Genomic DNA, 26,512 nt, shown 5'->3' with positions numbered 1-26,512 from the left:
GTAGAAGAACTACCTTATGTGTCTCACATCCAAATTTGAGACTAGCCCTTCTTTTTGGCAATATGACTGTTCACGTTCAATGTGTGTCCAAAATAATATGCAGATCTCTTTCTGCAGGACTAGTGCTCACCTTGCAGCACTCTCCCTCCATTGATGTTGTGGATATTCTTATTCAAAGGGGGAGACTTTGCACATATTTTTATGAGATTCAATCTTCTGTTATGAATATATTAAATATTTTTAAGTTTTTTTCTTTGGTAATGCATTCAGCAACACCCTCTGTTCTTTTTGTTTTTCTTTCTTGGGCAGAAGGAACAATATTAAGATCTTATTTATCATCCCTCATGACAATATTTATCTAAAGATATGGGCAGCAGTATATACTTCTATATATTTTTTAATACATTACCATTCATTAAAAACTTAGCTTGTTAATATTTTACATATTATGCAAAAGCAGATTAAAATGAACACTTGCTCTCATGCAACATTTGCCTGTGGTACTATAAAAAAAAAGGCTTCCTTGGGGTTTCTCTCACCTCTAATATATCTCTTTAGAAAATGCTGCCTTGACTAACAATAATAGCACAGTTGTGGTTCATAAAGAATGAGGCAGTTCAGGAATTGTTACAGTATAAGGAGCAATATACTGTGCTTTAAAGCCTGCTGCCGTAGAGAGCATTTCTGAGACAACCTTTGCAAACAGGCATCAAAGACTTTTTGGTATAGCCTCAGCCTGTATAGTGATACTGGGTGTTAAAGGGCCAAAAATGATCAGAGGGCTGGAGCACCTATCCTATGAGGACAGGCTGAGAGAGCTGGGGCTATTCAGCCTGGAGAAGAGAAGGGTCCAGGGAGACCTTATTGCAGCCTTCTAATATCTAAAGGGGACCTACAGGAAAGACGGGGACAAATATTTTAGCAGGGCCTGCTGTGGCAGCACAAGGGGTAATGGTGTTAAACTGAGAGAAGGTAGATTTAGACTAAATATAAGGAAGAAGTTTTTTACAATATGGATGGTTAAACACTAGAACAGGTTGCCCAGAGAGGTGGTAGATGCCCCATCCCTGGAAACATTCAAAGTCAGGTTGGATGGGGCTCTGAGCAACCTGATCTAGCAGAAGGTGTCCCTGGCCCTGGCAGGGTGGTTGGACTAGATGACCTTTAAAGATCCCTTCTAACCCAAATTATTCTATGATTCTATGATTTTCAGGTGTTACAGAACAAGTGTAACATAGTATTGTGCTTGTTCAATAATGCCAGAGTAAGTTCTGCTGAGAGAAAAGCTAGTTGTGAATTCCCCCTGCACAGGCTGGTGGTATGAGTTTTTGCAATCTTCATACCACTCCTGATTGATAGTGCTTGATGTCTCTCACACCAGACTGAGACTACTTCTTGCCAAGAAGGTCCTGCTTTAATCTTTTCCTCACACTAGCACCCACAACGTGGGCATGGGGTGAAGGAAGGCTGTAGCATTTCTTGATAGTCTGATAGAGCAGAGCAGGTGCTCTGTTAGCAATTGTGAATGTCAAAAACTTTTACATTGAAAAAGCCAAAGCAGTTGACCGTCAGGATGGGAAATGGAGATATTTACCAATCTTTCATCTACACTTTTAACAGCTGCCCTCCATCAACTTTCATAATTTCCATAAGAAAAATCAGCATCAGTAACATTGGAGCAGCTCTAGCCATAATTAAACATATTCATGACTAGCTAAGAGAACAAAGCAAAGTCAACATTTCCAGCCAACAAGAGCTTTTTGTAATTTGGCAAGATCAGATAAAAGCTAGACTGTGCCAGAAAAAAATTCAGCTTTTAGGGCTTACTCCTTCATTAACAGATGGCATTTCTGATATATCTCTGAATTTTTGTAAAACTCCTTCTGGTATAGAAGTTCACATATAAAATATTTCAGGCAGTTTAAGTTCATTTTTAATTATTAGGGAATAATATATATATAGAAATCCCATTCATACCAAAAAGCTAATTATGAAGAAGTCTGTTCAAGAAGACAATGATTCAGGAGTCACTTCATGATAAAACTGAAGCAGGAGTAGGTTTAAAACTACTTTTTGCCAAAGAAATTATTTCACTTTTCATTTCATATAATTTCACTTTTTCAAAAACTTTGTATTCAAGAGAAAATATTTGACTGCTTGGATTTTGTTGGTTCCTAGCTTTTGCATCCATATTTTTTCATTCTTCTTTCACATTCTTACATACTTAAAAACATTAATTTACTAAAGCTCTTTTTCTTTGCTCATCCATGAATAAGCAACTGCACAACTTGTGGGTAGGATGAGTGATACAGTCTTCAGTCGGACTTAGAATGTCATAAATATTTGTACAGGGCTTTTCAACATTTACTACTAATTAATGTGTCATAAATTACAGGATTTAAATTTAACAAATAAAATTCATAAATGATGTAAAGCAGATGCAGTTGCCTTTAGCTGACATTGAGAACCTACAGCTTAAATCCAGCTCTTTTTCTCTCTCCCTGACCAGCAAATGGTAATGTATTAAACACCACGTGAATGATGAATAAAAATAATGCCTGGGGCTGCTGGAGGTTCTAAGCAATCTGCATTTCAAAAGCGACTGCTGCCAGTCAACTGTATTTATCTGAAAAGCAGCCAATAAAAGAGACAGCATGGAAGAGATTTCAAGCAGGAGTTAGAGCAGATTCAGAGAAATGTCAGGGGGTTTTTTGTGACCAAATAGTGGAATTGTTTTACTGGTAGCTACACACTGGTGCTTGGAAGAGATTATGCAACTATAAAAACATGGACCAAAATTGGGAAATTGTCATCTGCCAATGGCAAAATCATCACGTCATCTGTTATCTCGCCTGGATTCAGTGGGGCAGTACCTTAGCTTAACGCATTCTGAAAACACACAGACAAATCCTGCAATGGACAAAAATTCAGATCCCTGTCTGAATTCACCCTACGATTTTAGTATGAGAGACTGGGTCTTATCTGGTGCCTTAGTACATCAAAGTGCCAGGTTGGAAAACGGTGGTGATTTTATTGTGCCAGCCAGTGGCAACATGAAAGCAAAAGGTTTGTTAATAGCTCCGGCTAATGTAAATTTACACAGAACTCTAGTTTGAAGGGCACTGTAAATCAGTGATGTGCCAGCAGAAACTCCCAGGAGCCTATTTCAGAAACCTGCCCTCAGATGAGAAGAACTGATCAGAAGAACATCAGAAAAACTGATTTCCTCTGTAGTTGATGCTAAATAGTCTCTGCCATATGAAGGGCAACGTAAAAAGATTGTAACGGCACACTGAGTCACACTAAAAATTCAGAAAATGTTCAAGTCATCACTGGCAGCAAAGACTCCGTTATTTTGTGATGACTCTTTTATTCAATTACATTTAGTATCTTTAGCACTCCACATTTTACCTACAGCGCCAATCTTGGAAGTGTGCTAAGCCTCTCAATTTCTTCGATCAGTTCCTGTTTGCAGTTACCACTGTGCAATTTTGGAGTGAATCCAGTGACGATACCAGTAGAATTGCCTGTGCAGGGGAAATTAAGTGACTGCTTAACTCATCAGGTAGAAAATATTTAGTGAATGAGGCTGGAGTATCTTGTAAACAGGGGAGTATGCCACATGTACAATAGGCAGATATGACGCAGCTTCCTTATTAAACTTGGGGGTGGGCAAGCAGACCAGTATGTGGAGCTTCTGCAGATCCCAGGAGCTGAGGGAACGGTGATGAGTTACTCAACTCTCTGTACATCTTGTATCTCAACAGACTTTTTTTCACTGTCTATTTGCATGGTATCAACCTACAGCTCTACTGCTGGTGCTCAACCTGCTCCTGGCAGGTTTCAGATTTAGGTCTGAATTTTCCCAACATTCACAGTTCCGGGGCCTTACTTTGAGTCTAATGTTTGGGCCCGTGATTTATCATGTTGATTTATTAAATTATATGACTTTGATACTGTTGCCAAAATATATATAAAGAACATAGTCATCCAGGCACTGAAAGAAACTCACAGTGCAGCAGAATGTGTGTCATTCAGAAAACCCAATGGAGATGGAGGTGCTCTTCAACTTGATTACTTTCTTCGAGTGTTTTCTTTTATCTATGTCATTTCTGTTTTGTGCAGGGTTCTTCAGAAGAAGCATCACAAAAAATGCAGTATACAAGTGTAAAAATGGAGGCAACTGCGAGATGGACATGTACATGAGGAGAAAATGCCAGGAGTGTCGTCTAAGGAAATGCAAGCAAATGGGCATGTTGGCTGAATGTATGTATACAGGTATTTGCATCATATAGTCAGAGTGTGCATCAAATACTGTATTTGTTTGATTAGGCTGGGTTTAATAATAAAGCTATAAAAGATGTCTTCTAGCAGGTGGAAGGTGCGTTAAAGATGATGCCGTGCCTGTGCATCAAATCCTGTAGAAAAAGACAAACGAACTTATAAGCAATGGGATTTAGTTGGTGGTCAGGGATACAAGAGTGTAAGAGCCGAGCGAATGGTGAAGGAAGGGCTGTCCTGCACTAGATGACAGCCATTAGTCTGCTTGAGCGGGAAGGAAAAGCAGTCAGGGGAAGTGAGTCTACAGGAGACTCCCCAGGAGCGAGGATTTTGTAGTGTTGTGGAAGCCAGAGCAGGAAAGTCCTGGTGCTTCCCTTTACCACTCTTTCTGGGGCTCTCCCTGTCAAGTTCTTGCTGGCCAAGTCCAAATTTTGGCTTTCAAACAATGCCATATTCAAGAAAAGCGGAGGACTGTTGCTAGCAGGAAGTTTCTGTGGATTTGCCAAGTGTATGTTCCCAGACCTCACCCAGCAATCAGGCAAAGACTGCTAAGGGCTAGCCCTTTTTTATAGTCTCATTAGCTCTTCTCGTGGCACTACAGATTTTCCTGCCTTGTATATAGGCACGTAGGTAGAATCGTGTCCAGAAATGAAGCTGATGGACTTTAAAAATGTTTCATATTAAAGTGAATATTCTATTCCGACTGACAGCTTATAAACTGAATTGAGCTTCACAGTGGCTAACTTAGAACAACTGGGATACTGGAGTGCAACTTTAAACATGTTTTAAACCCCATTTTGCGTAAAATATTGGCCAATCCATTATTTTTGCAAGCTTGTTCCTGAAAACAGTATGTAAACATCTGCTCTTCTGCCTTCCGTGATCAGGGCTGCAATTTATTTTTCTTGATGGCTCCAATCATTTTAGCATACACATATGTGTGAAACCAATTTAGGTTCATACAGGAAATTAATCTACTTGGAATTTTTAATATACTTCTATCCCTCAATCTGATCAGAAGATGCTATATTAACTGTTGGTTTTGTGAGAAACAATAAGCTCCATCAATACTTGGAATGCATTGCCAGCATAATGTAATTAATCTTTCATTCTGCAAATTGAACAGGCTACAAAGATCCCAAGATATGACATATTCTTGTGCAATTCGTAAATATATGAGTAGACACCACCACTCTGATGACAGCACTCAATGTGTCCCTAAGTGTCAGAGGAAAATAACTCCCCTATGGTGCTAATCCCAGATCCATTGTTCCAAAATTTTGAGGGTTCAAAATAGCCTGAGTGACTCAGGACAACAAAAAAACAACCCATCACTGAAAAAAATAGGTCAGCGTAAATAATACTAACTGGGCCCACATGAAATTTTTAAACTGGCCTATCATTTTCACCAACTGGCATATGTGAAATAAAAGCCAGCGAGTGCTGCTGCCATCTGACTCTCTCTCTGCAATGGAAACACTGGGTATCTTGTGTTGCTCATGACTTAACCATAAGCATGCTCTAATGCACTGCAATAGGATGTTTGGCAAGGTACTATTTAATGGCTTTTAAGTTGGAGTGTGTTATATAATTGCTTTTAGTTCAAGGCAATCCAGGACAGTAAAACACGAAGCTTCTAGTAGTATAGAGCGTTTATTTGAAAAAAAAAAAAAAAAAAAGACTGGGAAATAAAAGGTTACCTTGAACTTCGTTTCACTTACTCATTTTGTAGGATTGTAATTGCAAGCTCTGTGGATTCTTTTTTCCCTCTGAACAAGGAGGTAAAGTCTTATAAATATTTATGGCACGGCTACTCAACAATCCTACTTCTGCCCTTTATACACAAGCCACAGACAGATCAAAATTACTAACCATCAATTCCAGTCACTTGCTGTCATTTTGATATAAACTACAAGTTTCCCCTTCTGCCTAGGGAAGACCCGGGTTCTGCCACGCTTCCTGGAAGGTAATACCCATTGAAACCTAACTATCTCTGAGGTAAAAAGTAAAGTCCTGTCTCTTACATGAGTTTCCCAGCTAACTTAAATGGAGTCAGAATAAGATGTCAAGGTACTAGTCAGTAGCATGAAGCATGAGACAAATCTGTTTTATTGCTTAAGGCAAGCATAAACCAAATTTTCCCTTGGAAGGTAGTAGACCAGATCCTAAGCTGGTGGAAAACAGTACAAGCCCATTAACACTGCCAAAGGATGCACTGAATAATTTAGAAAAAGAAATCTACGATGCTGTGTGGCAGCACAAATTACATGGCTCGATACCAATTATTATCTCCATCATTCCTATTCCCCCCCTTTCAAGGTATTATTTGCAGGTCTTATTTTAATCATGTAAATTTCCTCTTTTCTCAGCGGTTCAGGTAGGTTATTTTATATAGTGCTTAAACAGGAAATTAAAAACATTCACAACGAAATTCACTGTTTTCATGGTATCTTCCTCCATCATCATACATTCACTGAATGAGCCTCTTTTCCAGCTCTGCATTTTCAAAGGTGAAGAATGGGAAGGATACTTGAAAGAAGCTCAAAAAAAAAAAAAAAAAAGTCCTGTGCTGATAGGTTTATTTTTAGATGAATACTTAGCTGTTTACTTTTTCATTTATGCTTTCTGGCTGTCTTCCACAGGTTATGTAGGGTATCTATTGTCCCTTTCTTTTGTTAGCACAAGCACATTGCTAGTTTTTATAACATCCACACAGGGATGCTCCCTGATTCAAGGTACTGAAATGTATTCTAGACACAATCCACAAATGCAAAAATCCTTTTATTAGGGCAAGTGAAACTCTATAGTAAAACCAGGGCTTTATTCAGCCCTCTAATACAATGAAGTTCAAAATAGCAAGACCAACCGGATAACATTTTAAATAAATATATTTTAAAGCTACATTTGCCAGCCTGAGTTACATCTGAGTCTATGTTTTCAACTGTTAGTCTATCTGCATAGTGACACTGTAATGGCTAAAGCCCTGGAGTCCTCTCTTCTGAGTGGGCTTTCTGTGCAAAGATTCTGCACTACAGCCATAACATGACTGAAAGATTACGGAAAACATCCAGTGCCATTTGTGTAAGAACAGCTGCACCTCGATTACTGTTTTGGATCTGATGAGGAGCACACTTTTGATGACAGTCTTCCAATTGTTCCTATTTTGCTGTGCTTTGTTGGAGCATATGCAAGGGTTTTCTTTCCATGAAACTAAACCAAAGGCACACTCCAGCACACTCCCATCACTAATGGGTTTTCTGTCTGTAAAATGAGATTAGAGCTGGTCCAAAGCAAGATCCCTGACATGTACACTGTGTGGATGCTGGGTCACCAGAACCAAGTGTTTTGATCTGCAGATGGGCTCCTGCTGGGCCAGACTTCTCATTAGTGTGTGCCTAGTATGTCTCATTAGACTCACATCCAAAGATAATGACACATTGAAGAAACGATCTGCACAGGTAAGTGGGTTTGTTAGTGTAAAGGGCATTCATGGGCATGTTTATGTACCTATTCAGTGCCTGAGGCATATATAAATCCAATTGCTATCTGTTGTATTATGTGTTCAAGGTCTGTTAACAGAAATACAATGCAAGTCAAAAAGGCTACGGAAAAATGTGAAACAGCCTCCAGATCAGACCACCAATGAAGATAACGAAGGCCAAGACATGAAACAAGTGACGTCTACAACTAAAATTTATAGGGTAAGAAAATTCTTGTAATAGTTCATACAGTAGTGGTGATGCTTGAGCTAAGTGTGGCTAGTACAGTGAGTATAGAGTACTTGCAAACTCTCTGGAGCTGTCTGTATTAATTAAAACTCCATCTCCCACCAAGCCAAGGAAATACCTTGCGTATAGAAGCAGTTCTGATAATTTTAGTCAAAACTCAGTAAAGCATCTATAAAATGCATAAAGTATGTTTTCTGTGAGACATATTCAAGCATATATCACATATGGTGAGGTGTGATATTAAGTGTGAGTATACCTAGTTATTTGCTAAACATCTCCTTATTTCTAATAATAAACCACACAAACTCATGCAGTTTAGAAGCATTATATACCTCTCTTCTGCACGCTTCTGTAGAAATCTCAGTGACAAGCAAACCTCTTCTCTGCTTGTTCTCCAAGCGTGAGAAATAGATGTATAGCTTTTTCCTAATGCAAGAGATGTTAGATCATTTCTATGACTGCATTTCATGATGGGCTTTTTTTTTGCCAGTATAGGAGAAAGTAGAATTTACCCCAGAACAGCAGAACCTTCTTGATTACATCATGGATTCATATAGTAAACAACAAATACCACAGGAGGTGTCAAAAAAACTAGTAAGTATGTTGATGAATTAATTTTTGAGATGCAGATATGGAAGCTGAGGATTACATGGCAGAAAATATTTGTACTTAGTATAAGTAGGTGTAGTAAGTAGTAGAGCAAACTATGGATAAAAGCTTGCAGTTCATTCTCCCATTCAGTCAACAGTTAGATCACTTTTGTTTATCAAACTTAAATGCTAAGAAAAAGCTTTCAACTCTGGAAATACATTTTAATGCTCAAATCCAGCCTTTGCTGATTGGAGCTTTGTTTTTTGCATTGTCAGTATAGGCAGTGATTTGAGTTCGACTTGCAGCCAAGCTTTCTTTCTATAAAGACACCCGGAAGCTTGAAAATATTTCATTTTTTTGAACCCAAATTCCCAATATTTTCCAGGTTTTGATTTTTGTTTAATCCCCTCTTCTTTCCTTTTCCTCTTTACTTTCTAGAAATTCTATATTAGCTTTAAGAGCTCCCAGTTTTCATGGTAGGATGGAAAAAGATTGGGAAACAGGGAGAAGAGGGGAAAAGGGTTTAAAAGAGATGTATTTTTTTTTACAAAACTATCGTGTTCAAACTTAAAAAAAAAAACAACAAACAAACCAAAATGACTGTAGGAAATTAATTCCTGTGTCAGCAGCTTTGAAAACTAAAAGGAAGACACTTGCAGGAGGAAGGCTGAATAACCCATAACTACCTTGTGTCACTTATTTCCATGGGAGGCTGAGGAGGTTAAAACCAAAATATATTAAAAAAAGAAATAGACAAATTCATAGTGAACAAGGCTTTTGGTTAAATATTATGGTACACATAGAACTTCTAGCTCAGGAAGTGCCTGAATAAATCGATTGCTAGACATGGCACTGAAAGTACGACAAATACTCCAGGTGAAAGGACACTGTCAACTTCTTACACTTTTTATATTGCCTTCCAAAATACCTGGTTTTGGCAACCATTGGAGGCAATTTACAGTATTAGATGGACCTCTTGCCTGATCCAGTCTAATAATTCTTGTATTTTATGTTCTTAAATGTGAAATGACAATGAATATTAACCAATTTTGTTTGGTTTGACTTTTAACAGTTACACGAGGAATTCAGTGCTGAAGGAAATTTTCTGATTTTAACAGAAATGGCTACCAGTCACGTGCAGGTTCTTGTGGAATTCACAAAAAAACTACCAGGTATATCCAATGTCACAGAATCACAGAATATTTTTGGTTGGATGGGACCTTTGAGATCATCGAGTCCAACCAACAACAAAATAAAACAAAAAAAAAACCCCGACAAAAATAAACCACCCAAAAAATCCCAGAACACCAACACCAAAACCAAACCAAAACAAATGCCCACAAACAGACACAAACCAACAATCTCAGGCACTACAGCATGCCCTGAAGTGCCATGACTACACGTTTCTTAAATACCTCCAGGGATGGCGACTCCACCACCTCCCTGGGCAGGCTGTTCCAGTGTCTGACCACTCTCTCAGTGTTGGGGCAAATTTTGTTATTGCAAAGTTTACATGCCTTTCAGTTGCCATTTAGTGATTGTTGTGTGTATTTTGAAGACTATAAAAATGTATCCTCGTCTGACACGCATTCTTTAGACACTGCCTATGAAAAGGAGCTTTGTGCTCAGAGGAATAATACATTGAATAATTCAAACTCTGCCACTCTGAGATGTGGCTCTTTTTACTTAGTGACAAACAAAATGCTCAGGGAAGAGGTCGTATCTCTAGAGAGATTTTATTTTCATATATCATTGCAATGCCAAATAGCCTGCCTCTATATTACCACTAACATTTGCCAGACTCTGCTTCACTAGCTTTGCTGCCTTTCTAGCAAAGCCTCTAGGTCATGAAATCCACTGAATTGTGAGTCCTAAACAAGAACTTCCCCTTGTGTGTGACACCAATATTTATGGTCGTTGCATGGTGTGTTATGGACAAGCACTGAAAACCTGAGTTTATCATTAGTATTTTTTTGACTCCCAAGTTAATGTTACCTTAAGAGTTAACACCGGGCATGGTACAGGTTCCTTGTAATTAAGGAAGATGCATTGTAACACTTAGCTGTATGAAAACATTATTTTCCTGGCACTCCCATAATATTGACCCTTCCTCTGTGTGTTACAGGCTTGCTTCAAAGCCTAGCACTGCAGCTGTAACTATATTTTTTTACGCTAACTGGGACACTGGCTGGCAGCAAATGGAGAAGGGAGGAGCTTTGCAATTGAATAATCTACTATTTTCAGTGTTGACTTAGAGTACATTTGACAGGATTTATCACCTTTTTGTTTCATTCTCTTTTTCTGTGCTTCCTCACAGAATCAGGGGGTACTTATAATGTGGGTACTCGGAATGGCAAGTATGAGCAGAGTTTCCATGATCTTCAGCTCCCCATTCCTCTTTGGAGGAGCAGCTGTGTGTTCACACAAGTTACCAGATTTGTCCTGATTTCTTCAGTGGATTTTAGAGTCTTTCCCCTCCAAAAAGAGAAATGCATATTTAAAACACAGCAGGAAGCCTCTATGTAAAATAGTATATTAGTCCAAAGGCAAGGTGAAATATTTAAAATTACATGCTTCAAATGCTGGTTTGGCCACCAGAGCACAGAAAGGGCTGAAAGCAGCGTGGCTGTGGGAGAGTTATATAGAGAGCCCTAGTGGAAAAATGGCAGATGTTAGGGAGCAGCAGCAGGCTAGTGGTAATGCTATGCCACTAGATTTTACTTATCGTGTTCCTCTTAAAGTACCATGAACAGTGAAACACAAATCTAATTCTCGTAAATGTTGGTGAGGTCCAAATCTGTGTCATGTTCTGGAATCTGGGTTTCAATTTGCACAGCACTTGGCAACCCTACTGACATCAACATCAAGGTTACTCAGATGTGTAGCACCTCACGTGCAAGAACTTCAGGACAGAAAGCAGCAGGGACTTTTCTGTTGCTGTCTTACCTCTAATATCTCCCCAGGCTTCCAAACCCTTGATCATGAAGATCAGATTGCTTTGCTGAAGGGCTCAGCAGTAGAAGCCATGTTCCTACGCTCAGCTGAGATCTTCAGCAGGAAACTTCCTACAGGACACACTGTCCTTTTAGAAGAAAGAATTCGCAATAGTGGTAAGTATCTTGTTTAACAAGGGAAAAACAAACACCACTTCTGTGTCAGTATTTTGCCCTTGGAAAGTTAGTAAAATTGTTTATTAGCACTGAAACAGGTTATCTGAATGTTGTTCTTTATATTAACCAGAACAAGTCTAACTCAGCCTGGAGTTGAAAGGTCATAAGGTAGAGGTTTATTTATAAATACATTGCAAGTATTATGAATAACACTACATCAAATAAACCCAGTGCAAGTCTCCAATGATAAGCATGAAAGAGCGATGAAGAAGAAATACCACCATTTCAAATTATTCACATAAAATATCAATATTTATGCTTTCAAAGGCAATCATTACAAGATAGAAAGAAAAAAAAAAGATTTTAAGATGTTACTGGAGATGACTAAGGGAAACCACCTATTCTTAGGGTCAGTTTGGTAAAATTGAGTCACAAGGTGCATAGAAGAATTATAAACATGGCATGTTCTCAGTATATTTTCTGCTTCTTAAGGTCCATCAAAGGCTCAGTGGCTGTGATAAATTCTACTGTTTCTAGACATAAATCTTAATAAATATGAAAAGCCAAACAGGACTGGATATTGTTTGTTCCTTAAAGCAGGCAAAGTCATGTTTTGCATTGTTATGTATTCTTTGTGCTCCACTGATGCAATACTGAATGTTTTGCCTTTTTCTGTATAGAGCAGAAAACTTTATCCAACCCTCAGCGACCTATCATGCAAAATTCAAATGTAAAACCAATTCTGAATCAGAGAGTCTGTCTATAGATTCTGGCTTCTGGCCTTCCTTTTTAATGGTCGGAAGGAGAAAAGACAGGAGAATGTTTAACCTCAATACTAGTCATAGAAATGGGCTTGAACTCAGTTCTGAAACTCTTTTAAAATCAGTAATGTGAAGGTGCTACTAATGTGTGCAAAAATTAGGCCAATGCTTATATCTTTGAAACTATGAAAAGGAGTTAGGAAACTTCAGAATAGCTCACTTGCTGAAGGTATTTATTTAGTTTGACTTAGCATGCTCATTTCTAGATTTATATTTTGTAGTTTTTTATATTTCTTTCATTTTGGTTTATTATAAGAGGCTATTGTTTGATGGACTGGAAATGGTGACTCCTAGAGTGATACGAATGGCTTCTGGTCTAGATTCTGCAGGCAGAGTAGTATGCCAAGAAGCCCAGAGATAGTTCCTGGAAACTTTAATTGAGTTGTCATGGATCCAAATGTCTTCATTAAGAGATTTTTTTATTGGATTATAACCTAAATTTTTGGTAAAAGTAGGTCTTAGAGAAATGATTCCATATGAACACATGATTACTGAAAAGCTTCTCTCCTCTAATCTGTAAAGTAAGTATCAACCTTCATGTTCAAGGTGTCAACTGTTCATAAAAAATAGAAGCAGGAAATACTTTGATCCAGGACATTACATAAGCCATTATATCATACCAATAATTTTTCCTTACTCATAATTTTAAAATAGCCTGTTAATTCTCTGCAACTATGGAGTCTAGATGAGATGCAATATTATTTTTTGCAAATTTGTTCTAGACTTAAACATAGCATTTCATAAAATAACATGAATAGCTGGAATATGGCATCATATCCTGCCATAATGTTATTTACCTGTCATGAAACAGATTTAAAAAATAGGATTTTGTGTAGAAGAAAATGTCAAGACAAGTAATGATTTCAAATGTGGCATTATTTATTCCAAAGGAAGATTTCCCGTAATACTTCTTTTCTGTGGGGAAAAACCCCTTCAAGATAAATTGAAAATTCTGTATCAGAAGAAAACCTGAATAGCTCCAAAGAAATGAAACACAGTAACTTTTTTTTTTTAGTGTCCACATATACACATATATATCTTATTGCTCTTGGAAAAGGCCCTCTGAAACATCTTCTCTCAAGGTCCCCAGGAACAAGCTGAGGACATAAAGCGAAATTTCTCCCTCCCTGTATTACAGGAGGATAATATATTAACCAGCTTACTTGCTGCTGCTTGCATTCTTTCCTCCCACTAATAGCCAGAATACAGGAGAAAATACCCCTTTACATGTATTTTATTTCTCCACTCTGTGCAAATTCAAGCCTACTTAAAAATGTTTTCCTTGGCTGCACTTAATGGGGCTGTGACAATAAATAACAAAAGCAGCTTGTAACTCTTTGCATTTGTAGCAGTGTTAACTGAAGTGCAGCTACCGATGCTATTTAACAAAATTTCCAGTCTTTCTTTTTGGACTCACATTGCCGCATACTGGAGCGTATCTATCTGTCAACTTGGCAATGTCCCTTTGATGAAAAGGCTGAAATGTGGTTTTTTTAGTTGCCTCTCTGCCCATGTTTTCAGTACTGGTAGCTGCCTGTCAGTTAGTGGCATCACTCCTTTGCACCAAAAATGCAAGCAGATTGGTTTATAAGAGGAAGGATTTTTACTAGGTAGATTTAGTGCTTTCATGCTTCCCAAGTGTATTTCTCAGTCTTCACTGAACTTTCATAGGAATCCTGTTTGTCACACAAGCTACAAGAGTTTTTTCTGCAATTTTTCTGCGTGTTTTGTCTTAGTTTATGATAAATGCCAGAATTAAGCGTTTAGGCAAATTGAGGAATTGCTGGAAAATATCTGCTAGAGAAACATCTTATTTTTGTGGTTTAAATCATGGTCATTTTCAGGTGTCCTGAGTTTAAACAAAGTGAAAGAAAGGCATCCAAATTCTTCTGTTATCATTGCTACACATGCAGCTTTCATGTATATTAAATGTGCATTTCACACCCCTGCATGTCTTAGGACTCAACACCAGGGCTCTAGGCCGACTAATACCCTGTACTAAATGTGGTATTAGGATAGAAACTTAAGCAGCCTCTTCCAGCCTTAACTGGTAAGAACACATGCTACTAGAAACTGCAGCTGGCCATTATCATGTTATAGATTGGTCCAAGAGATAAAATAGCTAGAAGAGACTAAATCCAAGTCAAATAAAAAAACCAGGAGAATTACACATAAATTTGGAAATAGGGACTTTTTTTTCTTTTTTGCATACACCTCACTGGAAAAAAAAAAAAGACTAAATGCAGCAAGCTGAAACACTCTGCAAAGACAACAGAGAGCAGTAGACGGAATGCAGTAATAGCTGAGTAAGAGTTTAGAAATTAAATGTATATGTATTTAATGAAGAAGCAGCATCAGGATTCTTCATGGCTCCTAGTGAGATCCTAAACAGTGTCAGGCCATCAGCCATAAATTATTGCTGTTAGTCAGAACTTCTGTCCACATATTTTTAGGTGCAGACAATTGTCTGAATATCACATAAGTCCTATTGTCAAGCCTTGATGTTCTGTATCCATAAAATCCGGGCTAGCCATTCTGCCTAAAAGTCACAAGCTGTCCAGATTTCTGTCACCTGCCACCATGTCCACTTGGAAGCTGCTCTCATCTATTAATATTTATGCCTTTCCAGTCCGATTGTATGGAACAGATTTATTTTTTTTTTCTGATAAAAAAGCCAGAGATCTGGTGGTGATGACCTTTGAGCATCAGCAGCCTTCGTTTTTATTCTCATGCTGATGAGGTGTATTTTTATTTCTTAGCTTAGTCCTGGTACATCTCAGTGACTGCCTTTGTTTGTGCCCTTATGATCTTTTGCCATAAGGTGTTATGGAAATTCTTTCATTAGCTGTTCCTGAGACTGAAATCCTCTTCTACTCACTCCAATATTGAGACTTAATGAGAAATACAGACATTTTATTTGATGTTAATGAGAGCTTGTGCTACTTGCTCATCTTATTCGATGCTTCACTATGCATACACCAAGTTGTGACTGATTGATTCATTCTGTGAAAGGCTGACTTCCTAGCAATTTAATGCTTAGTTTCTTTGTGTTATTTTGAAAGCAAACTCTCCCCATTTTCTAGCAGTACAGCATTTTTAAAAACCGTGCTTGAAATACTGAATGTTTTCTCAGTGAACATTTATAGCCTGTTTTCCCAAGGACACCTGCTTTAAGCAGTCATGAAGAGCCACAGATCTTTATTTCATCATTTCACTCTAACAGAGCAGTTCTACTAATTTCAGTATCGGGGAATAAGATACTAACTGATATGGGCTAAAACAGAAGAATCTGGACCCAAATTTTTGGTTGGCAGCAGGACACCTGACATTGTGAAATATACTGTTGCCTTCCTGGATGGGTTACAGGTGCTGAAGTACAGGGAGATCCAAGGAAAAAAGAAATAGCCATAATTTCAAAGCATTGGCAAGAGGCCACCTTTTGCCCTTGAGTGTGGGATACAAAGTTCCTGTTGATTTGGACAAGAGACTCCCGCAACCAAGGCCAAAATTTGGCACCGGAACAATGGATTGCTAATCACTTCCACTACCTTTGGCTTTTATTATTTGATTATTAGTACTGAGTAGCGGTAGCGCTTCAAAACCCCATTATGCTGGGGTTTGTGCAGGGAAACCAAATGAAATGATCTTCACTTGTGAATCCAAATAACCTAATCTAAGGGAGAGCAACCTGGTCAGTATCTAGCACCTTGTTTCTAAACATACCTGCAAATGATGGTCAGATGCATCCACACAGAAGACACCATTCTATGACTCCATCTGAAACTGGCACGCTGCCCAAAATATTTAGAAATTAGGGCCACTTTACATTCACAGAGTGTAGGAAAGAGCTTTTCTGTTTGTACACGGTACTGCACAATCTACCGCACTGAGTAAGCCAGTGCTGTGTTCCTGAATGTCAAATAAAATTGATAAAAGTGTTTAAGTCATGTCTACAGAGTTAATCTACACCCATGAAAACAAGGACAGATGTCAGAGGACCCAATCTCTTCTGCGTAAGTGTGCTTCTCCAGGCCAAAAACTTATTTAAATAGACTCAACGTATGAAGACTAGCTCAAGGCAGTGCAGATGCTGCTGCAGTGTGCCAGACCATACTTCCCTCCTGCCTGCAGGCACTCAGGCCACTGCCAAAGGATGGTGTGTGGCAATGTCATTTGCATCCTCCTTGCAGGTTTGGTTTGTTTGCTGTTTTGTGTAGGTTTTTTAAACTAAGATTTCTTTACTTGTAATGGTGGCTTCACAGTGGTCCTGTTGATTGCTTTTGAGAAGATGGGATTTTGCTATTCTCCTTGGCACATGCTAACCTCTCACTTAAGTTGGCCATTTAACCTCCACAAGATGATGATAGAGGAGAAGTCACGTGAACATGCACTGGTGTGTTTTCTCTACTGGTTGGATTTTCCCCTTTTCGGCTCTTAGCATAAACACGGTGAATTTGGTCAGTGTTTAAAGGGCCACTGATGCATTTGAACAAGTTAGAAGGCAGAGCTCATAAGCAGCATGGAAAGCAGTTCTGGTAGATGAAACACTGTGAAAGATAAGATGTAATTTTGCCAGTAATTAATATATTTTATTTTCATTAAACAGCTACTAATATACTCTTGGTCTAATATCCACTGGCACCTTCATGTTTATCAAGAAAAAAAGATCTCTTCATCCATATTAATCACACAGTGCTAGTTACTGTTAATTAGTACTTACTCTCAAGCTTTCCTCTTGGAATAGATTAATCTATTCAGTTTTAATCAACAGACATAATAGAAGAGAGAATACTGGTCTCAAAAGCTGGCAATACTGACTCAATATCACAGTAAAAAAATCTATTCCAGGATCATGCTAACCAATTATTTATGGCCTGAAACTGCAAACGTTATAGAAGCAACAGTCCTTTTACCTTGAGAGAGAAATCGTAGGAAAAATCCCTAAAAAAGGCAAGGTCTGAAACAATGCTGTGTCTTAAGCTACAGATAGGAGTGAAATTCTGCAAGAAGTAAGGGGTGCTGAATGAATAATGCTCAGGGGTTTAATTCTGCTCCAGTCTAACTCTGCAAGTCTGTACTCAGTAAAGGTAGTATTTCCCATTGGCTTCTGGGGGGTTTACAGCCCGTCACGCATTAACATAGTGAAATCGATCAAATGAATTCCAGTATCTCCCACAGATGATAGGGTTGGGCTGGTGGTTAGGTAGAAATCTGTGTAATTCAGAATGATGCACAATGCAACATGAAGGAGGGGCATGTTCTCGTTGCCGTAATGCTGCATGAAACAAAGATTTTGAAACCTTTTGGAAAAAAAGTTAAGAAGGTGGCACCAGTAATGCTGCCCTGGAAGCTCTGCCTATCTGACCCAGTACTGTGCATGGCTCTTGTCTGATCTAAATAAAGAGGGTTAGACAGAGCTAACTTTTCCGTTCCCACTGATGGCAGAAATATAACTTTATCTATTTGATTTTTTTTCAATTTTGGAGTATGATTTATAACAATGACATTTGAAAAGTCATATAATTCACTTCTCCTCTAGCTTTTTCAGTTACAAGCGCCAAATCGCTTTTAATTCTTTTTCTGATAACCTGAATGGAAGTGATAACATCTTGTACAGTAGATAAGGAAAAAAAAAAAAAAAGGAAAGAACTATAAACATCTGTTTCCTGCTTTTTTGCTTTCCGGTGGAGCTTATTAAATCCAAAGTGAAGCGTTTTCAATCACATTAGAAAACAGCCCCCTCTTGTGATGGAACAGCGGTTTGTGTAATGTGCATACAGGATGATGACATATCAGGGAAACCACCACAGATAGGATGAAGGCAAAAGTAGTAACCAAGAAAAAAATTCCATTATCCTAGTCTCAAAATTGCTCATTTTGCATGGTTTCATTCATAATTGTCTGGTGATGTATATCTATTTAAAGATTTCAAGGTTCTGTTCTTTTTAGTAAAAGTAGTACATCAGTTGCATTGCTAAAACATCCCTTTTTACTCCCTTTCACCTCTTCTATTTTGTTTTCTTTCTCTGTTTCAGGTACAGTAGTGCAGAGAAGCTTTCTGCCATAATTTCATTTACTTCCACATCTATACTGATTTTTTGCTTTAGTTTCTTAATGTTGGATTATAAGCTTTCTGGGGCAAGGATTGTTTATGCTTATACAGTGACTGGACCAGTGAGGACCTGAATTAGTTATTCCGCACCCTGTTCACCAGCATCATTTTCATCTCACTTCTCTATACTGACAGTAGGACTTGAGGAGCTTTGTGGGCAGCAAAACAATGAATTCATCCAGCTGAAAACTAACCTGACCCAAAAAAAAGAAAGAAAAAAAAAAATAATCAAATGATGAATATGAGAAACAAATGGTGGGAGTCTTAGTCACAGCCCACTTCCTCCCATTTCCTGTCTGCTGCCAAGACAATCATGCCCAGCGGCACGATACCTTGCACAGAGACTTCTAAAAATATTCAGTTGGTCTTGGACTTTTCTCATGTCATTACTAAGCTATTTATTCCCACAAAAGGAGTTCATTTGCTCTGCTTTAGGGCTCAGCTAGACTCACTTTTTCTCCTGTTTCCAGATTCATGTGAACTTTAAGACTTTGGCGTGTCACATGTATGTGTTCTTTACATATGTCATATTGCAAGGAACTTTGGCATTTAAAACTGCCCAGCACAGAGACAGGCGGTTCCCCAAAGTTAGCAATAACAAGTGTTCAAACTTTTAAATAGTTAGTGCTGATGACTAATGACATAAACCTCGCAGAACATTGGGTGCTATGACTATTGTTTCCTCTGTAGAAGCTCCAGCTGTGTTACTAACTGCCACAGGACAAGTTGACCCACATCATATATATCTGCTTAATTCACTTAGACTCTTCTTAATAGTGTTGAACTTGTTACCAAAACAAGATTTGTGGCTTGTAATCTGAAGTGAACATAGGTTGCTCATGTCACATGCTTTAACACATCATCCAGCCACAAAATAAACCACACCCAGCAAGACCATACTTTCACTGTTGGGACACATAATTATTCCATTGATTGAAGTAAGTTCTCACTGTCGCAGCAAAATGTGACTTGTTTGTAGTTAGGTCAAGTGACTTCATGTTTCCTTTCTTTGAGTTCCACCTGCTGAGTTTCATTTTGAATTTCCCCTATTGGAGGCACTCCAAACCTTACGAGTCCTGGATTGCAGCTTTTTGTTGTATACAACACTCAAAATCACATTATTTCATGCGGTTTCCACACCAAGTTATAAAGTCTTCTCCCATAAAGGCTCAAAATTAAAAGTAAAATGACAAGAAATCTTATGGCCCTTGTTTGTGGGAACTGAGGAGGTTTCCATCCTTCCAGCCAAGGAAGACCAAAAAGGCTTCTTGCTGCGGAACCGCTGGTTCAGATCTCTACATCTCGTCCATGCCACTGCTTCAGAGTTGCAAGCAGCCATTGTCAACAGTCTAGTGGCTGCTCCGAGTGACTCACACACCAGTTTAAAAAAAAATATATATTTTTTGTCACAGGACCTACTTCTTTTTTACACCAGAAAGCAGAATGAAGTACATCTGTAATTTAAGGCTAAGTAAGAACGTTGTGACCTGATGACAAAGTCAGTAAGAGGAAGCTCAGCCGGCATGCCCCAGTTTGGTAACCCTAAAGGGTTTCGCTGATGGCAAGAGAATCGCATGATCCCATCCTTAAACTGGGCTGGATTTTAATTATTTATGGCTCTGTACTTTATAATACACTAGTTTATGCTGGAAGGTAGTAGTAGTTGCAAGCAAGTTGATCTTGGACTACAGGTAATCCTAGACTTAGCTAAAGTTTCAGGCTACATAAAAGGAGCAATTAAAACTCTTTATGGAGACAACTGAAGCAAATGCCCAAGGCAGTTAGTTGTAGAGTAGAGTTGGGCTGGAATTAAACCATACACCCTGAGAGGTTTCCATATAACTAATGTGAAGATAGGGAACATGGGGACTGTTTCGCAAACTGTGCATATTGGAAACAAGACTGCTAGAATATCAGTAGACAGCGAGAGAAAAGCGTATGAGACTTGTCCTGAAGAGCTAGACAGACAAATCTGTAGAGGAAAAGGACTTGCTTGAAAGAAAGACTTTGAAACCACGTGAAAAGAAATTCCAGAGCTTGCCTGTTTCTACGCTCATCTGGAAAACAAGGATGTGCTTGCACTTTTGTAACTAATTGTCTTGCATCAGGCCTGATTTGTGTAGTAAATTTCTCCCACCTAGACAGTCGAGGCTTCAAACACTAAATAATTTCTCTATGGCAATAAACTAGATTATTTCAGTAGTTAAAAAATATTATAACTTTTTTTTCTTACACAGGTATCTCAGATGAATTCATAACTCCCATGTTTAATTTTTATAAAAGCATTGGAGAGCTGAAGATGACACAGGAAGAATACGCACTGCTCACAGCCATAGTTATCCTGTCTCCAGGTAACTTCTAATCCAGAAATAAATATTAGTGGTTTTGGAAAGAAAGTATGAGGAGTGGGACCTGAGACTTGTAAAAACTTACATTCTAGATAGACTAAGTGAGCATACATGCTTATTCAGTATATTCAGTTGTTAAATCAGAAAACAAGCACACAAATCCAAACTCCAAATGTCCTGCTACACCATCTGGTTTTGTGTGCAAGGAAAAAAAGTGCCTAAGCACCCTGCTTAAAAAAAATTACTGGTATCTATCCACTGCTAAGCAGGACAGGCTTCTTTCTTCAGAAAATACTAGATGTGGTATGTGTACATCACTAGAGACCATTGCGGAATGTCACATTTTTTAGAGGGGAAACTGGGAAACCCTATAACTTAGAATAGAGAATGGCGATGAAGGTCTTCAGCCTTTACTGAATGAGCACCAGCTGGCAAGAGCAGAAGGATGGTAGGAAGTTGCCCTCTCGACTATGAAGTGTTGGAAACTGACCTTTCAGAAGTATCGGCATAATAGTGTCTCAGGCCTGATGATGGGCTTTGCTGTAGAAACTAGTTCTTTGACAACACAGAACTAACCAGCTCTGCTTACAACATACGGGGAAAATGTATTGCCTCAAACAAACTGTCATAGGAATGGGAGAAGAGAAGGCTGATGCTTCAGGACAAAAGACAGACACTGAGGTTTCCAAATCAGGTTTCATGGAAGATGGGAAGGTGAAGCAATTCCATTGCTCTTTGTCTCAGAGTGGCTTAGGAAATTTTTTTACACTAAAAATTCCAGTGACAAAAACTCCCCATCCTCCTCTTTTCCTCCCTCTCCAAATACCCAAACACATAATTCCATATGAACAACAACAAAAAAAAAGGCAAGTATTTTCTAACAAAGAATTTTCCTCTGAAGATGAGGACGTTTGATTTCTCCCTGGTGACCTGCATGTCCACTCTTCTCTACTGGCCAAATTCCTCACTTGTACTACACCTCCAAGAACTCATGCCATGCTGCTCAGCTGTTGCAATGCATCACAGGATGTATTCAGGTGCAGAACTGCACTGGGAGATGATGATAGAACCCCAGAGAAACATTTCCAAGTTAAAACTCTTCAGTTTTTGAAAAAGTTGAAAGTTTCCCTTAGCTAGAAGTGGGAAGCTTACATTAAAACCCCAAAGCAAAAATACTATGTTAAACATTTTTATTGCCTCTTAACTTGAAAATAAATATTTTTGGTAGGTGTGAGCATCAGTGCCCAGTGTAAATATTTGAATATTTTATACTCTTTTATCAGTGTAAATATTTACATTATATCAGAGCATATATTTGCTAATTGCTTCTTTTCTTTTAAAACCATAACCAGATCGACAATACATAAAGGACAGAGAGTCCGTGGAAAGGCTTCAAGAACCCCTGCTGGATATTCTACAAAAATTCTGCAAACTTCACCACCCAGATAACCCTCAACACTTTGCATGTCTTCTGGGCCGTCTTACAGAATTACGGACATTTAATCATCATCACGCAGAGATGCTGATGTCATGGAGAGTGAATGATCACAAATTCACACCTCTTCTCTGTGAGATCTGGGATGTGCAGTGATGGATACCTTTTGTTTTATTTTAGAAGAAATATCTTTTTAAAGGACCACATAGCATTTATTTTAATAGAAAAATATCCCACACTACATTCAATTTTCATTACTGCATTTTTATAGAAACATGCCATGGATTCAAAAAAGTCATTTTGTTCACTGTACACAGAATATTGTATAGCTATCAGATTGTCACACGTGAGTATAACTTTCTCTGTATTTATATTCTATGATCAGAAAGAGTCCACCAGCTCCTCAGAAGAACCCTGTTAATTGCTGCTGCAATTAAACTGACTGCAGTTATGGCTCCTCTTGACAAATTGGGAAATGCAGGTTTCCATTCATATTTTTTCATTGCAGTGTTTTTGTGCTTGGCCTCCATTAAAGAATATATTCCAGATATTTACGGTAATAAACCAGCTGAAATGGTTAATCCCACAGTCATTTGCTGTTCAACTGTGAAATGTGTTCACGTAAGACGTGCAAGATGTTATTTCTTCAGGAGATGAAAAATTATGTAATGGAGAAAAGGCACACACACACACAAAACCCCCAGCCCTTCTCATGATATAAACATGTAGCTTCATTTGCATTATTGTTTCAAAGTGAAAATAATACAGTATCTATACTTTGTGAAAGTGCATCGCAGGTTATTTTGTGTTATGACTTTTGACTGCTGGTGCTTAGTGGCTCTGAAAAATATTGTAAGCGTGTTTGACTGCTGTGCGAGGCGGTGCGGGCTCCCTGATGCTAACAGGGGCTGTAGGCAGGGTGGGTGGTTTCCTTGTGCCGGGATCTGCTCCCAGTGACATGAAACCAGGTGGCTGGGACACCCACATGCGACCACACTGTCCTGCAGATGGTGACTCTGCACTGCTGGCAGTGTGAGAAAGGCACTGGGCACAGAAACGGCTCTATGCCTTGCTGCAGAAAGGTCTGTTTGGGTGTCAGCTCCTTCATGGGTAGGCATGCAGCCCTGCTATGGTTTGAAGAACGCACAATAATTTGTTGTTGTTTAGACAATTATTCTCTCACCTGATGACCCCTCCCAACCCAGGAAGGGGAATCTGGAAAAATAAGGAAACCCAAAGGTTGAAATGTAAAAATTATTAACATTAATAATACTAAAGAACAAATACTGATCTTGATACCAACATAAAATACACAAGGATTATCCTCAGCCCATTCTACCAGCAGGAACCTGTGCACCCCCAGCAGTGGACAGCAAGTGTCGGACACCACAAGCACTACAGTTTGGGGAGGAAGGGCTCAGGGGTCCCACGAAGTTCTTAGGACCACAGCCATCATGGGAGAGACTCCTCAGCAAACTTTCTAATTTATATTGAACGTTTATTTCATGGTATGAAATAATTCTGTTGGCCAGCTTGGGTCAAGTGCCAGGGTCTTGCTCCTCCTCATCTCCACACCTGGCACAGCTTGAAAACACCAAGACCTTGAAACCCACGTAGCCTAACTGGCTAGAAAGTATTTTCACAAATTCAGACACTAGAGCCTTCTAAAAGCGCAGTTTTCCCCAGCATTAGAAGAGGCCTTACTGAAAAGTAAAATTGCTGAAAGAGAAATTATCCCTGTGTCGCTCAATCCCGGACAACCCGGCACGCTGGCTCCCACCGGCGACGACCGAATTCCCAACCACCGCTCCAGGGAAGCGGAGCTGCTTCCCCAGGCAGCTGGTGACACAAGGAGGAGGAGACGTCCAGGCCCCTGCTTTCGTGACAGCCCAACCGCCCGGCCATCTGCCGCAGCCCCCGAGCAGCCCTCTGGCCGTGTCGCCGAAGCGGGTGGGGGGCTGAGGCCTAACCCGGCCTCCGTGGGACTGACCCGGCTGCCAGCGGGGCTGCCGCTCCCCTGCACCGCCTCAAAGCGGGAGGCGGGCGGGGCGGCTCCGCTGCGCAGCCCCCTAACCCAAACCGGCGGGGGCTCCGGTGGAGACCCCCCGGAGAGAGACGGACGCCGGGAGGACGGCGCGCGGCCGCGGGGGCTGAGGGCCGGCCGGTGCCGCGGCACCGGACCAGGTGCGGAGGGCACGGCCCCGCCCCGCCCCGGCCCCGCCCCGCGGGCGCTGATTGGCCCTTTCGAACGGAGCGCTCGGCGCGGGGCGGGCGGGGGCGCTCTGGTGCGCGGTGCGGGGGGAGAGTGGCGCGGCGGCGGCTGCCGGTGAGTACCGTGGGGTCTGGCTTGCCGGCATGGGCATGGGCATGGGCATGGGCATGGGCATGGGCATGGGCATGGGCAGCAGAAGCTGCGGCAGCAGCAGCAGCAGCAGCAGCAGCAGCAGCGGCGGCGGCGGCGGCGGGGGGGGTAGGAAGGCGGTGGTAATGGCAGCACGGCGGTGGGACGGCTCCCCCTCGCACCGGGGTGTGGCGGCCCCCCGGACCCGACCCGCGGCGGCCCGTCCGGAGCCTCTGCGAGGGTCCCGCTTGCGGCGGTGCATGGGGCGCGCCGCTCCGGAGCGGTGGCGCTCGGTCAGTGACGCCTGTCTTATAGGGGCGGCGCTGGAAAGGTGCTGAGCATCGCAGGGAGCCCCGTGCAGCGGGGACAGACCCCGGTGCTGGGCTAAGCCGGTTACCGGGCTGGGCTCGGTCACTCTTCCAGGGGCGAGTTAGCCTCACTGGCATCGATGCTGGAAGTGAAGTGCCGCGAAGCTTACCCAGGGGAAGGGAGGGAGAGGGGAGAGTTTTTGCATAACGCTCTTCAAACCAGTCTCTCCTGTGCCTCGCGCAAGCGTTTGAGGATGCGGCGCTGTTTTTATAGGAAATTTGCCCTAGTGCTGTCGGCTAAAATGCTCATTCATATTGCTTAGTAAGCCGAAAACTGTCTGGCTCCTTTCTTTGCCCCAAAAGCTGGCTGTATGCCAGGGATGCTGTGTGTCACCTTTGGCATAGTATCAGATAAAGACATGGGAAAAAGTGCATGTATACCTTTAGGACCTATAAGGCATAGCTGGCCTATTGCATTTGTAATTCTAAATGTACTGGGTGGATCTTTCATAATAAGACAGGATTTTATATTTAAGTCATAATGAAAGCCTCCTGACTGTGACTAGCCAGCAGCCTGCTTCTTGGCCATCAAGCGATGCTCCCCTCAGTGTTGCTTTGCTGGAAGAAGTGTGGGGTGGAAAGGGAGGGAGAGAAGAGTTTGTGATTGAGAGCGAGTGGCAGGGATAGTGTGTCTCCTCTTATCCGGGCTCTACCCAAACTGAATGCTCCTGTGGTAAAGGAGCCGTCTGCCCGTCTTCTGCGGAGATGCCGGCTATTGAGATGAAGTGCTCCTCCCTGATTTCAAGTGGGTTTCTCTGGCCTGGCAGGTGAATCCAGGGCCTTTGCTGCCCTTTGGAGGGGGAGAGCGGACTCACTGCCATGTGCTGTGTGCACTGTCATGGAGAGGTGCAGAAAGGCAGTCCCCGAGGAGAGCAGTGAGCGTGCCTTAATGTAAGGAGTTGGTTGCCACCTTAAAGCCCTTCACCTTGGACCGACTAGTCTGGTTCTCTCTCTTTTATGCCTCTGAGGCCTCCCCAGGGAAGCAGAGCTCCTGCTGACTCAGTATTGCAACAAAAGGGCTCTGTAATTGCTGTAGTGATGGGAGAGAGTAGCGCTCTGCTCCTTGGATGTCTCTTGTTGTGCCTACCTCTTTTCTTCTGCACGTTAGCAAAAAAAATCTTGGCTGTCTTGTAGTTGGTTTCAACAGACACTGACTTGATAGCTTCTTTCATTTCAGAGTGTTTAAAAATGTGGGTTTTGGTAGGTACTGTCAACACTAATCTACAGTTTCTAGCTGCTCTGGGTTAGTCTGTTGTGATTGCCTTTGGGTGTTGATGGAATAGAAGATGATGTGTTATATATCTTAAATACAGGGTGAAGATGTAAAAGTGTTTCTACCCAAGGTATTTTTAATAAGTCTGTGAACTCAAGGCTTTT

At 40.6% G+C, this 26,512-nt stretch overlaps 1 protein-coding gene across 3 annotated transcripts in view; it reads left to right on the top strand.

The window, feature by feature from the left end:
* The window catches only part of NR1H4 (nuclear receptor subfamily 1 group H member 4), a 35,246-nt gene extending 12,664 nt beyond the window's left edge, over nucleotides 1–22,582 (top strand). Inside the window, exons 3-9 of one of the 3 annotated variants that reach the window (XM_074168541.1) lie at nucleotides 4,126–4,266; nucleotides 7,849–7,982; nucleotides 8,505–8,603; nucleotides 9,673–9,772; nucleotides 11,564–11,710; nucleotides 20,881–20,994; nucleotides 22,344–22,582. In XM_074168541.1, coding sequence (XP_074024642.1) covers nucleotides 4,126–4,266; nucleotides 7,849–7,982; nucleotides 8,505–8,603; nucleotides 9,673–9,772; nucleotides 11,564–11,710; nucleotides 20,881–20,994; nucleotides 22,344–22,582 — 974 coding nt within the window. Of the gene's footprint in view, nucleotides 1–4,125; nucleotides 4,279–7,848; nucleotides 7,983–8,504; nucleotides 8,604–9,672; nucleotides 9,773–11,563; nucleotides 11,711–20,880; nucleotides 20,995–22,343 lie in introns of all 3 variants that reach the window. The other 2 variants (XM_074168540.1, XM_074168542.1) reach the window with 2 other exon arrangements.
* The last annotated feature ends 3,930 nt before the right edge of the window (nucleotides 22,583–26,512 follow it).

The sequence above is a fragment of the Numenius arquata genome, chromosome 2 (genome assembly GCF_964106895.1).
Source record: "Numenius arquata chromosome 2, bNumArq3.hap1.1, whole genome shotgun sequence".
Taxonomy (NCBI): domain Eukaryota; kingdom Metazoa; phylum Chordata; class Aves; order Charadriiformes; family Scolopacidae; genus Numenius; species Numenius arquata.
This window is presented reverse-complemented; position numbering and strand designations above follow the sequence as displayed.